The sequence below is a fragment of the Halyomorpha halys genome, unplaced genomic scaffold (genome assembly GCF_000696795.3).
Source record: "Halyomorpha halys isolate HHAL.00 unplaced genomic scaffold, Hhal_1.1 Scaffold1329.1, whole genome shotgun sequence".
In the NCBI taxonomy this organism is placed as follows: Eukaryota; Metazoa; Arthropoda; class Insecta; order Hemiptera; family Pentatomidae; genus Halyomorpha; species Halyomorpha halys.
In genome coordinates, this window is record NW_027105015.1 from 264,121 (window position 1) to 282,756 (window position 18,636).

The window sequence follows — 18,636 nt, forward strand, 5'->3', positions numbered from 1 at the left end:
ATCTTTGTTTATATTTTATTTTATATAAATATTGTAACAGATTTATTTAATCATGTTCAAAATAAGTTGATGTAACCAGACAAAAGCTGCCAAGACTGTTCCAAATTGTTACTCTAAAGAGACCAAGTGTCCTCACCTCAATCAGAATAAAGACGAAGTACGGCTACCCCTTTTTAGTTTACCTGAAGCTTAAAATGTCTTTTTCTTGAAATTGTTTTTTTATTACATATACAACAAACGCTATTAATATTATACTCTTAGTTAGAAAATGATTTGTATTTCAAAATTTAAGTTATTTAGATTGAAAATTCGCCAGAGCTATATATTCTATAGTAAATTTTCTGATGGCACAACGACTACAAAAGATTCTATGGTTCAGCCCGGTTTTTAAAAAAGGCTGTGAACGTCTGCGCCTGGTGCCTTCTCTCTGCCTCCGCTGGTTTTCAATACCAGTGACGTGATTGAGAGGGAAGTGTCGGGAACTTTCGGGGTCCTGTATAACTATCCCTATATCTATAAATAGAGATCCCTGGATAAACTGGTTTAGAATGATTGAAGCCTCACTGTTGTGTTTCCTTAGATCTTTCATTGTATCTATGACTATATCTATTAAAGAATAACCTAATTAGGTTGATCACAAATATTTGCATAAACTACTGTTTTCCAAGATGATTAACATGTAAAATAAATATTATACCTTTGAGGAAGTTGGAAATATCTTCGAGCTGAGGAATGTTATCTTTTCTGTATCCACAGTTTTCGATAAGAAGGGGAAAAACATGATTGAATTCTTTGCAAGCATGAGTAGGATACAGCGTCGTCAATTTTTCGAACACCTTACCCCAGGTAGCTGTCTCTTCCTTGGAGTATTCTACTCTCGGGATCGGTTCTCCACTGAAAGCACATTCTTTTATTATTATTTTGTCATAGAGAGTTCAGGGTTAAGTACATTAATTTTGATTGTCCTAAAGGGGATATAGACAATTCACATCACAAAGTCGTTGTGTATGCAGGAAAGCGAAGATGTGTTTCCAAGAAAAATAAATATTAAATTAATGGCGTATACATGTATTATCCAGGGCTATAGGTAAAATTAAGGAGAATAATTAAAAAGACATAAGATGGTTCTCATACTGAAGTAACAGCTGACTCAAGCTATAACTTCTATGCATATATGTATATGTATGTATATATGTATTGTTTCCTCCAAAACTAGGTTTTAAAAATTGACTTTTAGGCACATTGGTTATTAATATTTACGTCGGTAGCAAACGTTCTGGAGAGATTTTGCATTATGAAAATTTGTACATATCTAAGGCAAGGCGCAAATCGGGACGCGACAATCATGCTTCCGACGACACGAATATGCGTTAGTTATTTACTACGGAGTTAATAGAAACAGCGCATATTGACAACGCGTCACGACATAAATGTAGCGCTAGTGTGGCGCAGTAGGAGAGCCAAAGATTTTGACCTACACTACCCCCAGATTTCAGGTTCCTTTAATAAATAAGGTATATCAAATGTATAATATATATTTACATTGGATATCAACTAAGTATACCGGCATAGAAATATTAATATTTCAAAATACCGATTATTTTTCATAAAATTTAAGAAAAAAATTTAAAATTGTAAATATATTGTTTTATGAAGTTTGGATATTTTGAAATATGTTTAATTTTTTCCAATCTTTTTAGGCATCTTTTAAATATTAATTAATTTATCTTAAATATTACAATGAACTGTTTAGTGAACTATTATCATTGAACTCTTATAATTAGTTAAAAATTATTATTTTAGTTCTGAAGTGTATTATAATAAAGATCTTAACTGCAAGATTGTTCATCTATATAATATGTTAATGGGTTTCCTATTAAATTAGGACGATAAAATATTTGATATTCTGTAAAATATGTTATTAAAAAACAAATATTGATTTTATAATATGTAACATAAGACTGTCTATTGAAGAACGTTGTGATATCAATAAAGTATTAATACATTCGATACGATACTTAAATTAAATTATAGATAACCAATATTATTAAATGGAAACGTTATACTTCTTCTAATATGATTATTCAATGGAATAGTGATAGAACTAATAATAAGAGGAAGATAGTATCGATAGGTCGGTCAGAGACTATTCATATGATAGAATATCGCAAGTATCCAACTTTTTTATTCCTTTCAGTATGCTGTCCGCTGCTAATAGCTTTTGGTGTTTTTCTTCGTTTATTCATTAATAAATTTCATGTGTTGGTCAAGGAAAAGCTGATCGAGGCAGCAACACGCTGAGAGTATTCATACGACAGAATATCGGAAACTAACTTCTCTGATCCCTTCAGTATTCTGCCAAAATAATTTATTTATTCATTATCTGCTATTTTACTTAATAAATCAATAATCCTTCTAGTTATGGTTTATTCATCCAGAAAAAAAAAAATGAAATTTTGGAATCAATTATTGTAACTCATTTTACCTAAACTTAAAAACAGAACTTATCAGAAAATAAATTTGAAAACATTAAATACATCCGTCTACAGGATGAGATTCTGGGAAAACTGCGTTCCATTATGCGCACCTCAACACGACTCTTAGTAGCGCCTTAGTGTAGTGCCGGTCGCGACATTTTTGTATTGTACGCGTCAAACGCGTCCCAATACGCGCCTAGGCTAGCGTTTGATTTACTAAAGGTAATTAAACTTTGGCCTTGTTATCAAGTTGAACATTTTTTTTTAACCACATGTTCAATTGGTGTACATGTATAATGCTAGATAGATACTATTACTTCATAAATACTTTCTTACCAAAACTTTTACCATGTATATTACAATTATATATATCTCTTATAGAAAATAGGTCTGTTTATTCCCAATTGATCTAGAACTGAAATACTTACTGTTTATAGTGGTAAGCAATATCGGCGAAATATTTCCTCCTCTTCCTGTACTCCGGGTCTGTGAAACCGGGATGATCGGCATCAAGCTCGGATCCATAGGAGAGGATTTGGTTTGCGAATTGGTCCAACTCTCGTATTCTCCTTGGAAACCATGGCAGAGAACCTTCGTGGTTGAAACATTAGATAATTAGAAAATCGTTTGTATGTAGTACCATATCCTAATCTAATATTAGGGATATTGGATTTATATTGAAAAAAAATTTTTTTCACAACATAAAAGTCCATTTTCTAGCCTGTGGCCCGTCTTTGACTTCGATACAAATTCTCAACAAAGCACAAATCAAATTGATCCTATACTTACAGTTAAGAAAACAAGGAATTAGTTTTAAAACAAAATTTTTAGTTCTCTGATATCTGAAAGATATATGCTTTTTGACCCTTGTAGTAAGAGTAATCATTCAATAATTTTCCCATCAAAACTTTCCACAATGAAGGCCCCTGAGCTTAAACTTGAGGTGTTCGCTAGCGACTTAGTTTAAAAGTTTTTCTAAATATTCAATCTTGTTTTGTCAATATTTACGTAATTTTTATTAGATATATTGGTTTTGTTGGTATTTTCAACATTATTAACCAAATAGGTGTTACTAGTACTATTATAGTACCAAACATAATTTATTGGTAAATGGTTCTTACTCATTATTAATTATTCAAACCATAATCGTTGATTGTTGAATTCGTATAAAATTGTTATTTGAAAACAATAGATCGGAGTTGGAGAAGGAGAGAGAGAAAGACAGAAGTCATATCAGAGAAGAAGAGAGGAGTTGGGGAAGACAGGAGTCGAAGATCAGTTAGAGAGAGTAGGAGGAAGTCACACATCGCTAGGATTCAGCGGAGGCCGCCGGCAGGCTGCGGAACGATCCGCTCCGCCACTGTTGCATCAAGACTGACAGATGCACCAAGATAAGTAAGACCTTTCAGTTGTATTTTGAATGGCAATAATAGACTCGATAAAATTAGAGTCCATATAAATAACAAAGACCCCAACTGGTACTTCTCAATTCATAATATAATAATTAAAGTTTTAGGAAATAGATCTACCATGCTCTCTCATAATATTATTCTTACTCATGTATATATATGATTGTAAATATAAAACAATGCAACCAAGATTTTACTTTATAATTAAGAATCCCTGCATGCTACCTCATAATAATAACATAGTAAATTGGTAAACACAATACTGTTGGAGAAGAACTTCAATGATTAATTATAAATTGGAAGATTATTGATTGACCGTGTGTGAAGATGAAAGGAATATGGTCCGGGTGCGGTCAAGAACAACTCAAATAGTAGAAATATACTAATTTAGTAAATTAGTATATTTCTACTATTTGAGTTGTTCTTGACCGCACCCGGACCATATTCCTTTCATTAATTATAAATATTCATGTCTAGCATACCCTGGGAAGGGAGTCTATGGTGTCTAGTGCTTGAGTAAATGTATTGTATACATTTTCAGTCGGTTCCCATCAGGAGCCGATAGAGATACATAATACAAATATAAAATACTCAATATAAATGTAGATACATAAATATTTAAATATAATTCAATATAAATGTGTTCGGGGAACCCCCGGTATGCCTTAGAACAGCTGAAGCCCCGTACACGGTAGTATTTATATATGAGGAATTCCTGTATAATGTTAAGGCTTGAAAATAAGAGTATTGATTATGTTTTCAAACATTTTACTAACTAATGGGTTATTATTGATTTATTTGTTTTATTGTTAATTTCGTTACCCATCGTAGGCTTATAATCCTCTCGATAGTTTTCTATGTTCAAGATATAATGAAAAAAATTTAAGCCAAAAATAATTACATTTTTAAATACTTTTTTTCAAAAATAAAGAGCCATAGTAAACTCATACTAACCCTGAATTGGACCCACTGGAACCTTAAGCTAGGGCGTATATGAACGGCTGTTTAATTGGACTTCGAACAACATGTAATAAGTATCCTATGGATCCGCCGACTTACCGCCTTCAAAGTTATGAAACCTATTTTTTGAATAACTTTTATTCCAGTGAGAATTTAAGAATCGAAATTGGGATTCGTCACTTCTCCATAAAATTATCGTTCTTCTGATACCTCATCCGTCAAAATCCATCGCTTCTGAGGGCCGGAAAAGGGATCGATACTACTCTAATATATATCTACGATTGTCGATAAAGCAATCAGGTTTATAATGATAAAGGAAATCTCGTATATCTAAAAATATTACGTACCCCTGTTGTTCTGGTGATTTCTGGATATGATACTGAAATATTCTGAGTTCTGCTTAAGGCTCTCGATGGCCGCACCCAGGTTGCCACTGCCGGGAACACACTCGACCATGAACTCATACCTACCAGGAAACCTGACTGAAGATCTGGACTCAATGTGTACGAGGTTCACCTTGTGCAACTGACAACAGACATTACATAATGGATAGGATTCATATTCAGGAAAATAAAAAAAGAATTTATTTGGATTTTGACGGATAGGAGGTATAACCAGTTAGTTACAGTGAAAGGAATCGTTTACGATAAATGAGGAGATCTTGAAATTACACATTTACTAATGCAAAAGTTAAGACTTTTATTCAGTTCAAATTTTATTTATCATTGTAGTTGCAGTATATTGCAGGACTAATTTGTATGAAATTGAAAGGAGGATTTCTCCCTTGAATGGTCATTCCATTTTAATGGTGAACTAAATTCTTTGACATGGTTTTCATTGGTTACATTGAGGAAGGCAAAAAGGAGCAATAGTCCCAATTGCCGGACTAGTTCGTCCCATCACCACTACAAGTGCTAGCATATACATGAATATACTAGATGTGTAAATATGATATAGATACATCGATGCGTTTGACACAGGTTAGAATTATGAAGCTTGAGGATGCTTAACATTTTTCATGAAATCAGCCTTGTATACATTCTGTTTAATATCAATTGAAGGGTTCTCTCTATAAAGGTTCTAATTATCAAATTTAACAAAACGATCTTTTGGCCTAAAATCCTTCTTCTATAGTAATCTAACTGGTTCTTGTAATGGAGATAGGGACCATTCAATCTTAACACTTAAGATAGGCTGTTTTATACACCATAAGTAAAAATATTTTTATTTGGTCGACAGTATAGCTTTTTCTTATATATGCTATTTGTTTTAAGGGAAGCAATATTGTTAATATATTGAATATTCAAGGAGTCTCCAATTTACTAATTAGTGCTTGGATATTTTATGTCTCTAATTGACTTTCCTTTTTAGTCTTATTTTCATTACTGTTGAACTATTATCATTGAAATCTTTTATATAGTTAAAATTTATCATATTTGTGCTGATATATATGGTCGTAATAAGGATCAAAAGTATGAATACTTACTTATTTGTTCATTTTTATAATATATCCATGAACTTCCTAACAAGTTTGTATAAAAGTAATTATTATAAATTAATTCTTTTGAAAGTGTGTAAATGATACTATCAAGGACAAAATATCGGTACTCCGATATCAGAAGTCAAATAATGATATTATAATATCTAGTATGGTATTATAATGTCTAATATGGATATTATTATATCTAATGTAGATATTTTATTATCTTATATGGATATTATGAAACTGATAATGTTTAATATTAATTTTATATTTCCTAATATCGATATTATAATGTTTAATATCGATATTTAATTATATAATATCGCTTTTGTACCTAATATTGAAGAATAAATATAAATATATAGGGAGATGGTCAGGGTAGCGGTCAATAGTGAAACAAAAATAGTTTACAACTATTTATTTACCAACGTTTCGCCCCACTTTGCAGGGCTTCATCAGGGCTAAAAAGATACAAAATGAAACTATGTTAAGATAAAATGATAGAAATAAAAATAAAAAGATACAATGAAAAGAATAAAAAACAAGTAACAAAGGCAAGAGCAATTGCTCATTATTGCTCTTGCCTTTGTTACTTGTTTTTTATTCTTTTCATTGTATCTTTTTATTTTTATTACTATCATTTTATCTTAACATAGTTTCATTTTGTATCTTTTTAGCCCTGATGAAGCCCTGCAAAGTGGGGCGAAACGTTGGTAAATAAATAGTTATAAACTATTTTTGTTTCACTATTGACCGCAACCCTGACCATCTCCCTATATATCAATTTTTACGGTCAACTATACATACATATATACAATAAATATAAATATTTCTATAATACTAATATCCCTATCCTATACACCTAGAAGAGGGTTGGCCACTATAGATAGCATAGCACATCATTCTAGTGGGCTACTTTCAACAAATTTGTTTTGGTTTTTTGATTGTCGAACTCACCGTTTTCCTGAACGTTTATATTTGCTTTTTTTTTTTTTTTTAAATTTATGATTTTGATAGCCAAATTTTAATATTGCTATTTCGATATATCTTTCAATTAAAAGTATCGATATTTTGTTATGTTATGTTGTTATTTATAATGTTTCAACAACTCTATTTTTGGAATAGCTCCCACAGCGCCAACCCTTGAATTGCGTTTTTGTGGAAGGTATGTAGGTAGACGTTTCTTTTACTCCTTGTGTGTTGGGATTTTTTTCTTTTTTTTAACTGAAAACTTCAACCTCGGGCTTCCGTATGCAAGAAATAAGTTCTATGGCTGTAAGGGAACTTCAACAGCTGTCAGTTGGCTAGGTGGCTGGGAAGTTTAAAATGCACTGTTTGCTTGTTGAAAGGTGATATGACGAGAAAAAAATAAAAACCTAAAATGAAATGCTAAAAGATATTTCTCATCAAAGAATCATGTGGATAATGTAGTTTCACTGTGACTTTTAGGAACTGTGAGTATTAATGAGATACTTATTAAGACATAAACAATTTGAATTCAAGGGTTGATTCTCCTGAACCAACTTAATACTCTTCATGTCATAGTTGAGCAGAAATAGTATAATTAATTAAACAATAAGGTAATTAATTTTTTTAGTTAGGATCTTCTAGGATTTTATCCTAAGTTAAAATTTTTGAATGAATTTTGTTTTTATACAAACGTATTTCTTTTCACCCAATATTAAAAAAAAAATCATTAAGGTAATATCCCTTCCCACTATTTTTAGTTACGCTGGTTAGAACCTTTAGTGAGACAGAGAGAGAGCTCTTCAATTTGTTTAGCAATGAATAAATTTATAATTCACTTTATGGTAATAAACTCTACATAGAATTCAATAAGAATAAATCAAATAATATGAATATACCGTACTCCTAACTTACCTTGAAGTGCTCGAGGTAGTCGACCAGAGTCCCAACATCGTCGTTCTCTTTCGGCGTGAAAAAGAGGCAGGCCGTCTTTGCGGAATCCTGCAATTCCTTGATGTACTGTCCACCCTCCATCCTCTGTGGCTGCAACAGACACAATTCCTTTCGTTATATATAGCTTCAACTTCTGCAATCTTCTCCGTCGTTACATCAGAAACAACCTCAAAGATCTCCTTGATGCGAACGACCCGGTAATTTTCTTTGTCCCGATTGGAACTACAATGTTGTGGTGGGGATTCCCTCTCCACACAGGGAAAAGGTGAAGCGACCTTAACCATGCTTAACATATAAAAAAAAAACTGCGAATTGTTGCATAATAATTATATAATATGCCCCAATTTTTGGCTAGAATGATATTTTCAAAGAAGTGCATACTTCTAAAGAAAACACATATTTAAAATCTGCAGAATTCAAATTTGATTATTGAGCCTAATTAACTCTTAATATTCATACTTCATAAGATAACAGAGATATTGTATCTTTTATAAATCATAAATTTTGAAATATTGACCTTTATTAAAAACCTTCGTAAAATCGCAATTACATTTCACTACACTTTAATTGCCAAGTGAATTCGTCGTAGCCAAATGTCAATAAAGAAAGGAATGCATCAAGGTGAACCACTGTCTCCGTTTTTGTTGTTTCTTTTTTTTTTCCTCTACTGTGGGTTTTATTTCTTAAATGATGCGGTCACTTTGGTTGCATTCGTCGTAAATAATCACCTAGCCCAGTAGCAGTAAGATCTTGAAGTTTTTATAAATGTATAACGAAACATTTATAATAATAATAAATGTTGAATATTTATGTTAATAGGCAACAAATATAGGAATATTTATTTCAGTGCATAGATAACAGAATAATCTGAAGTTTCAAAGACACAATCTTGAATTTTTAGGCAGTTGTCGTATTTCCTCGAAAATAATTCACTTCTATATCGGATTGGATTTTGTATTCGTTTCATAAATGACAGTTTAGGAGAGGTCTGAGAAGTTATGTCAAGTGTTTTTTCTTGGTTTTTAAGTTTTCACGCGAATCTATAGCCCCTTGAAAGTGAGTTAGAGGGGGTATTTCATAAGTTAAATAAGCAGCATTAAAAATTATAATATCCTTAAGGTAAAATAATTTAGAATGAAAATACAATGATTTCAATCCATATATTTATTTTATACTTGGACGTTTCGTAGAGACTGTATTCGCCTCTTCAGTATTATATGTATATTTTTTTAACAATACATTTAATATGTTCAAATTATCCGTATAAGAAATAAAATTTAAATTTTATGACTATACAATTTTTAACAAATTATATAATATCCTCGAAACGTTCAAGAAGAGAATGAGTATATATATTAAGAACATTGTATTTTGTTATAATTTTTTTTAGCTTAAGACACTTATAATAAAAAAAAAAAGTTGTAGTGAATATTTGTTGGCAATTGGAAATTTGTCGAATACAACTTGTTAAACACTTCGATATCTCTTACAAAGAAAAAAATGACAACTCTGTTTAGACCTCGGTATCAAAAATTCCTAGTAATTTTTACTGGAATAACAAACACTTGGAATGAATTATCGACAGAGTACTTAATAAAGTCCGAAATCTTATCCATTAGGAAAAAAAAAACAATTTGTGAGAATTAATAAATAATATTTGATTTTGGATGGGACAAAAGGATAGCACACTTGTTAATTTACAAACAAAACCAAATCCCTCTGAGTAAACAAGGATCCAGTTATGTTTCTGCTTTCATGTTGCTAGCAGATATAGCATTATATTAGTGTAATGGGACGAGAAAAATCATTAACTCCAGTTGAAAAAATATCATTCAGCGAATAAAACGTCGATGGTTTGGTATTTCCAATATTTCAAAAAATACAGGTTGGAATAGGAACGTAATTTAAATTTTTTTCAAGTCACTAGAAACCTATTTGATGAAGAAATCTCCTGGAAGACCACAGGTCTTAACAATACAGCAAAAACAGGCAATTATAAGGGTTCCATCCAACTTAACTTTAACGGTCTGTCAAAGTGCTGCTGGAGGTGGTATACGAAAAACGCTATAAGAAAAATGTCCAAAGAATCATTCGTGCAGCTCCTCACATCAAAAGGAAGAAAATAAAAGGCATGCAACCTACAACGCATAAACCAAGAAGAAATGACGAATAGAACGAAATTGTGTTCATCGTCGAAAAAAAATTCGATCTTGACGGTCCTGATGGCAGGGCTCACTATTACCATGACCTACGGAAAGTAGAAAAAATGTTTTCTAAGAGGCAAATGGGAGGAGGTGGCATGATATGGTATTGCATTGGCTATTATCATCAAACTGATATAGTGTTCATATCTGGTCGAATGAACAGCCAACAGTATGTTAATTTGTTACAAAACGAATTAAAAAAATATTTTGAACTTGTTCCTGAAGAGAATGTAATTTTTCAGCAAGATAAAGCTCCAGTTCATGAAAATATTTTTTTAGAAAAGAAAGGATCAGAATTATAGATTAGCCGGCTAGGTCCCAGGGTGTTAATGTACACTGGAGCATCTTGCTAGCAGTGTTTACAGCGGTAGCCAACAAATTCAGCGCGTTGAAAAATTAAAAAAACGATTCATGGTCAAACTCTCTCGAGAGTTGATTCGTCGTCATTTTGCCCAGCTTTCATACGACTTGAAATTGCTGCATTAGAAAAAGGCAGTGCGTATACAGGAAATTAAATTTTAATTTGTATTATTTTAATTGTTTTAATAGATAATTTTATTATTATTGTTCACTGTGCTATCTTTTCGTCTCACTCCAAATCAAGTATTATTTATTAATTCTTACAAATTATTTTTTTAAAACTCCTAATGGAGAAAATCGGTTCGAATTTGAGCAGAATACACTACATATTAATAATATATATATATATATATATGATATATCAATGGTTAAAATATTAAGAGAAAAAATATTGGGTGGGCTATCATTTTGTCCCGGATCTTAGTTGTGAAGATTATACCTTATAATTGAATTCGGAGGCTTGTAAATAACTGATCTCAATATAACAACATTAAACACATCTTCCAGTCGTGATGTTACTTTTATGCTTTCATGATGTAAAAAGTGATAAAAACGGCAGAAATGATCGACATCAAGCTTTTAAAAAAAAAAACAATTCAGAAACGTAATAATTCTGGAGGCTGGAGGGCTCAACAATTTTCCACCATGTTCCATGTTCCATGTTTTTAATGTTCGAGTTAAAGATGTTAAAAACAGTTATTATTTTATATTTTATTAATAAAGATATAATTTGAAGAAGTTGTATTCAAGTTAGCTTTCACAAAAAAACTAATAGATTACTAATATATATATTTTTATTTATTGAGATTTACAAGTGTAATAAAGATAAGTATATATATATATTTATTTATTTATTTTTTTTACCCCCTTCCTAGTCATTTCTGATCTACGGGGGATAAGTATAAGTATGTTCTGGTTAATATGAAATGACAATAGGATGTAAAGGAACAATCCATTTAAAACATTTCAACGACATCTCTACGCTAGACGATCCCGAAGCCATCTTCTTTTTGATATAGGTAAAAACAATTCGTGCTGACTTATATTGGAAGCAAGGTGAATTTTCATTATAAGATTTACCCAGCCACTAAAAATAAAATTCATTTAATGAAAATAGAACTTTTCTATCTATAGACCGGACAGTGTGAGCCAGCGACCGAGCAATTAATTTGAGCCTTCTTCTAAATATTAGAATACCGGAAATAAACCTCTGGGGTTCTTATTGTGGCTACAAAGTTCATGGCCCTCTTGATACAATTTCCTTTTAGCAGCAAGCGGTCGATATGCCATCAGGCATCAAATAGAGAGAATGGATAATAGTCCCTCAAAGGCTTACTATCAATCGCTGGGAAGTGTATGGCCCGTGAAGTTGAAGTAGAAGAATATTGTATTGCTGTCAGTGAAGTTGAGTGAGGAGGTCTGTGGATGAGTAGCAAACAGAAAGTAGTCAAGTCACGCCGGGGACGTTAATAGTTTTCAATAAAATAATGACTTTCGATTTCCAATAGTTTACCAACTGCTTCAATCTATTATGTAAAACATTTCCAAATAATATTCATTTTAAAAAGAACGCTTATTATAATACCCTTGGGTTATTCATAAAGGGATATTCAATCAATAAATTAATACACCAATAACGATCGCTTTTATCGCTAATTGTTTGATTATGAATTTAATTTATTTTTCAGTGAAAGATACAGGGCTCCTAACACACGCTCTCGGATTCAAGTCTGGCTGTGGTGTATATTTAGTTTATTTCTGGTATATATAAAGTCTTTGTGATCGAGAAACCTTCCTGAGATTCAATCTTTGTTTGAAGGACAAACCAGGTGGTTGAGAGTTACCTGGTCAGACCACTCTTTGCATTATAATTGGTCTAGCAACAATCTTTCACTATCAAATTCCTTCCCAACAAACACTCTATGCATTTTAGTAGATAACTCATTTATTTATTTGCTAAATTTTAGATGCAAATACATACAAATCTAGGGTTAGAGGCACCGTATTATGGATTTCGTGGTTACATTTCTCGATTCAGGTTCCTTTAGTAACTTGAAGAGGTTCTTCCAATTTTCTGGCAGTAAGGCTTGACGTCCTCGCAGGCCAAAAGCCGTTCTTGATGATTCCATACGTGAACAGTGATCCAGGATATGTTCCATTGTCATGGTACATTTACAACTATAACATGTCGGTAGAAGATTTCTTTTAAGAAGGTGCTGTGTGTTAATCTTGTATGTCCGATCACGAGTCGAGTTATGATGGATTGTTCACGCCGATTTTCGAGAATTGGCGGTATAGGTTGAGTATCACTAATTATTGTTTTCATTTTATTTGTTTCAGGTACCTTGGACCAGAAACAGCACCATGCTTCCTTGCATTGGGCCAGAACCGATTTATTGTAATCATACAGCGCCAAGTTACAATTAGGCACTTGAAATAGGGTGCATGCTTCTTTGACAGCTGTCAGCCAGTCCGTCTCCTGTTATACCTGCTTGACTGGGGGACCCACAAGAAATTTACTTTTTAATGTGTTTTTTTTTTTATTAAAGTTATGATGGAAAAAAACAAAGGGGTTATGCGAAATTTTGAATAGCCTTGAGGCTGGAGTAAGAATCACTACAGATCACAATGGAGGAGCCCCATTTACTTCTTGTGCTAGCGTTAATGATTGGGGAATGATAATATAACTTTGTTTGGGAGCGATAGAAATCGGGTAGGAGAGGAAAGCTGGTGAGACGACTAGGTAATCTGTTCCGTGAAAAATCAAGGTCTTGGGTCGTTTTGAGACGACCTAGAAATTTTAGCAAAAGGTAGTGCCTGCCTAGTTCTATTGGCCACTCTTGGGCCTCCCAGAGTAAGCTGCTGATAGGACTAGTCCTGAAGGCCGCGGTAGCTCTAAGGATCATAACATGGTGTACTGAGTTTAGCTTGTTATGTATTTCCTTTGAGGCATCCCCATAAACTTCGCAGCCGTAATCAATCACCAGTCTTATTAAGCACCGATATATGCACATCCCGTGCCCTATCACATCCGTAGGTTAATTTGGAAATTACTTTTAGAATGTATTTTACAATGTAATAAAATTACAAGTAAATTAAAATTAATTTTACATGTTGTCGATAGCTTGAACAACAGCTTATGCACATGTAATTTCCTTCATATCATTCATTTAATACAATATATAATTTAGTAATACATATTAATAAAATAGATAATTCATTTAAGTACAATATGAATTTAAATAAAGCACCAAAGTAAAAGATAGATCCTGGTTATTATTGGTTTATTTGGTAGTTAGTGGACATTTAAGATTAAAAACAGTTATTAAAGACTTTTTATTTTACTTTAATAAATTTTATCTTTTGCATAATATACCTACGTACCACCTTGACCGGCTATATATTTATACATTATGATATAACCTTTATATTAAACTGTTAAATTATAAATAAATTTATAATTAAATTATAAATTATTTTCCCCCAACATATCATTTGGCGCTGCTTAGACCAATAATAGTGGGTGTCTAATTTGGTGGGTATTTGACTACCTGATTCTTTCTCCGTAGATGCAGCTTTTAAAGCAGTACAGACACTTAAATATGCTCCATCCACATCCTTCTACTAGTTAAGAAGACTTAAGGGTTTTCATTCTAGTTGAGCAGTAGCTATGCTAATCATAGAATCTAAACTGACAAGTTAAAAATTTATCACTCTAAATGCCTAAAAGTAATTTAATACAAATTTTATAAGAAGATGGATAAATGACTCTGCATTAGCATAACATTTATTCTTGATCCAACCCACAGCACCTCTGGTGGTTTTGCAACCCACAAATGGTTTTGCAAACATTATATGAGTTCTGTCAATTGATTAAAATTGACAAAAACAAAAATTGGTTACTTTCATCACAAGATTAGTTACAAACCTCGTCCTTCATAAGAAAATAGTGAAATGTGAAAGAATAAGATATTTCTATAACCAAATAGCAGTGCAAAATAATTACTTCAACATACCTCTATTTTATTTATAAAATAACTGTTTTTATTTATTTATTTATTTTTTAATAAGGATATCATTTTTATTGCGGTTATGAAGCTATAAATATTCTTGTCATTACTAATTATATTCGTACGATTATGCAGTGCAACAAACAGTATAAAGGGATAAAGCAAAAAACAAAACAAAAAAATCATAAAGTGAAAGCTGATTATAAAATATAGTAATAATTTTGTACAAACTCAGAATCTATTTTTAATAATTTCAAAAATTATAATTAGATTTAAAATCAAATTCACCTTTAACCAGTTAATGATTAATAACATTAACCAGAATAAATCTGTTTGCCAAACTTGCTATTTCGCTAGTTTCGTTTAACTGAGTAAGTGTTAAATTATTAGCAGAATAATGTTACGAGTGCACCAATGTGTAATGGAAAAGTTTACGATCGCATATAATCGGAAATGTTTCCCTGCTAAGTAAGACTTGCATAAGATGTTGGAAAATATCCAAATGCTCTAAAAATACTGCTGATGAAATCACAACATTTCGCCGTTTGACGTCTCCTGGATATGGTGTATGCGTTCAATTTTTCATCAGATTAAAAATAACTACGTATTTCATAATTCCGTTTCATCACAAACTAAAAAAAGGGCAAACCTAAAACATTCCTTCAATGTTAAAAATAAAGCGAAAAGTAATTTTAAAATTAATACTGCATAAGGTAAGCATGGGTTGACTGCTGATGTGAGATGTCCTACCTATATTTGCTTAGTTTGTATTAGGAATTAACATTAAATGCATAAATTATATACTTAGGAAATTAAATTTTCAGATATTAAAATAAAAGTAGAAACGAAAAAAAAATTAAAATATAGGAATAGTGAAGAAGCCATAAATTTATACTTTTTTTTTTTTACAGGATAGTATTGTTAGCTCAAATTAGTAGACAAATTAAGTTCATTTTTGAAACTATTCTAAAAGCATATGAGTAAAAAAAATAATTGATTTTAATATCTGAAATGATCTTAAATAGGTAGTGATCTGTCTTGTCTGAAGTTCGTAACATATTTAAGCCATTAAAAAAACGAATGAAATATTAATTATTGAATGAAAATCACACCAAACAAACTCATCTTCCAGTGGCAATGCTGGGAGATTGACTTTCGAGATTGTTGTAAAGCAGTTTTCCCTAACAATGTAAATCTGCTAAATTGTTTGTAATAATATTTATTTCATGTACATTTTATTACGATTTATTAAAACCTTAATAATTACATTCAGAATTTTCTTTTGCCTTGAGAAAAATTATTTCTTCGTGTTCTGTATTCTCAGAGTTCATTTTATGTTTATTAGAATTTAATGAAACAAATAGTAATTGATAATGAGATAGGCAAGAACAGAGTTTATCATATTACTCTCAAAATCGACTTTCCAATGTTCTGATTATCTGCCATAACGAAAGCTTATTAAAATTACTTCAAATTTGCTCTACTTGACTGTTCTCTTAAAAGAAAATTTTTGATGACATTTCAAAAAATTACTAAACTTAAAAAAAAAAAAAATACGGTATTGCTTGCCTAAAATTTTCGAAGTGATAAAAAATTATGTCATGTTAGAATGAAGTTTCAGTAATATGTCCTTGTAGATGAAAACAATGAATAAGCTGTAAATAAAAAAAAAAACATTCGATTTGCTGCGACTAACGACTCAGTATTTTTCCAACACACGTGAGGTGTTGAGGATTAAAGTAATCAAGAGTTCCAACAAAATATTATTGAACTAAATAAAATCGATTATCATTAAAATTCATCAATCTCAGTTGTAGTTTTAAACTATAAAAATTGATGGATAATGTATTATAAGTGAATCAGTTTACAAATTTAAATATATTCTATTTCCAGTTCATGCAAGTCAAAAATTAAATATTGCTTCGGTACAGTAGTTCTATGACTAAATTTTTATATAAATTTTAACTATTGTTTACATACTAATTATTGGTTTTTAAAAATAATCCAATCTATATTTATAATTAACTTTATAAAACCGGAAAAAGTCATATATATTTGATGAAATCAAATGATGATATTGCCGTGTACGGGGCTTCGGGGTTTCTAAGCCCGATTAGGGGTTCCCCGTACAGGTATTATATTGAAATTTATTCATATATTAATGTATTTATATTATTTATTTATATTATATATTTATATTATGTATTTATATTTATTTGTATTATGTATCTCTATCGGTTCCTGATGGGAACTGACTGAAAAGGGATGCGCTATATTTAATTCAACCACTAGCACCATCTGGCTGGACCCCTTCGCCGTGGTATGCTAGATATGAATATCATAATTAATGATTGGAGTTCCTTTCCAACGGTATCGTGTTCACCAATTTACTATGCTATTATATATGAGGTGGCATGCAGGGATTATTAATTATAAAGTAAAGTCCTCGTTACATATTTTATATTTACAATTATATACACATTATCAAGCATGGTAGACTTGTTTCCTTATACTTTAATTATAAGATAATGAATTGAGAAATACCAGTTGGGATATTTGATATTTATACTGACTCTAAGTTATTAATTCTATCCTTGCCATTCAAATAACAACAGAAAAGGTCTTACTTGTTTTGGTACATCGGTCGGCTTGGCGGTTGTCGTGGAAGAGCGTTCATATGGCCTCCCGGCTGCCGCTGATCTTCCTCCGTCTTGTCTTCAGGTGTTCATCTCTCCCAGCTGGGTCTCTTCCGTCCGGCTCTCTCAGGCTGTGTTCCTCTGAGGCTCTCCACAGAACTCTGTGTCTTCCCCAACTCCGGGTCCGACTGTTTTCAACCCTGACTGTGTTCTCTACTCTGACTGTGTTCTCTACTCTGACTGTGTCCAACTCCTGACTGTGTTCCTTCAACTCCGGGTCCGACTGTCCTCTTCCTCAGCTTCCCTCAAACTCTGTCAACTCCGACCAGACTCTGTCCACCTCGACTCTGTCCCAAAAACTCTTTTCCCTCCCTTTTTGTTAATTTTCTCCCCTCCCCTTCTGACTCCTCCTTCTTTTGATTTCTGTCCTTTGATTGGTTCCTCTATTTTCAGAGGGGGTGAGAAGGTCCAATGACCTTCGACGAAAGTCGGTCTTTTTTCCTACCTTTCATCTTTAAAAGTTTCTTCTTTGAAGAAAGCCGGCTTCTGGCGGCTTATTGTATTTTTCCCGAGGTTTTTAGAGAGGCCCCGTGTGAGATAAGGGGTGTTTATTTGTTATCAATTACGGCGGCTATTTCTCTGTACTTTCTAATATCTAAACTGGCCACGTGCAAGATAAGGGCTGTTTGTTTGTTTAACTCTGCCTGCACGGTCAACCGTTCCCAGAGGGTGCATACCCTCTGTTATCTATATATCTTTGTACATTTCTTTAGATCTGTTGCCGACGGATTTTTGCCTAGGTCCGGCGGTATCTTTGGCATGCCGACAAAAGAAATTATTTTAAGTTAAAAAACTCCAGCTGGTGCCTCTCATACATATCAATATATAACGATTTATTAGTAAAATATATTTATTCTAAGGAATGGAAAAAAATTTCAAAATCATGATTAATATAAGAAGGAGAAAGCGATTGGAAAACATTAAAACTACAACAAATAATCAAATAAAAAGCTAATTTCAAATTAAAAAAAAATTCAGATTGTGTCATATTTGAGCTAACAAATTAAAAAAATAATTAGAATAGGCTTAGAACATAGTTCCCACAGAAAAAAAACCGGTCTAATAAATATATGTTTAGAAAAACCACTAACAGCAATAATATTATTTTTTAACACAG

At 31.9% G+C, this 18,636-nt stretch overlaps 1 protein-coding gene across 3 annotated transcripts in view; it reads right to left on the reverse strand.

The window, feature by feature from the left end:
- Hn (phenylalanine-4-hydroxylase) overlaps window positions 1-18,636 on the reverse strand; it is a 48,911-nt gene that overhangs the window by 6,149 nt on the left and 24,126 nt on the right. For 2 of the 3 annotated variants that reach the window (XM_014434224.2, XM_014434225.3), the window contains exons 2-5: window positions 8,211-8,339; window positions 5,194-5,371; window positions 2,906-3,068; window positions 698-894 (exon numbers count right to left, since the gene is read on the reverse strand). In XM_014434224.2, coding sequence (XP_014289710.1) covers window positions 698-894; window positions 2,906-3,068; window positions 5,194-5,371; window positions 8,211-8,339 — 667 coding nt within the window. Of the gene's footprint in view, window positions 1-697; window positions 895-2,905; window positions 3,069-5,193; window positions 5,372-8,210; window positions 8,340-8,416; window positions 8,549-18,636 lie in introns of those variants that run through there. The other variant, XM_014434223.1, reaches the window with a different exon arrangement.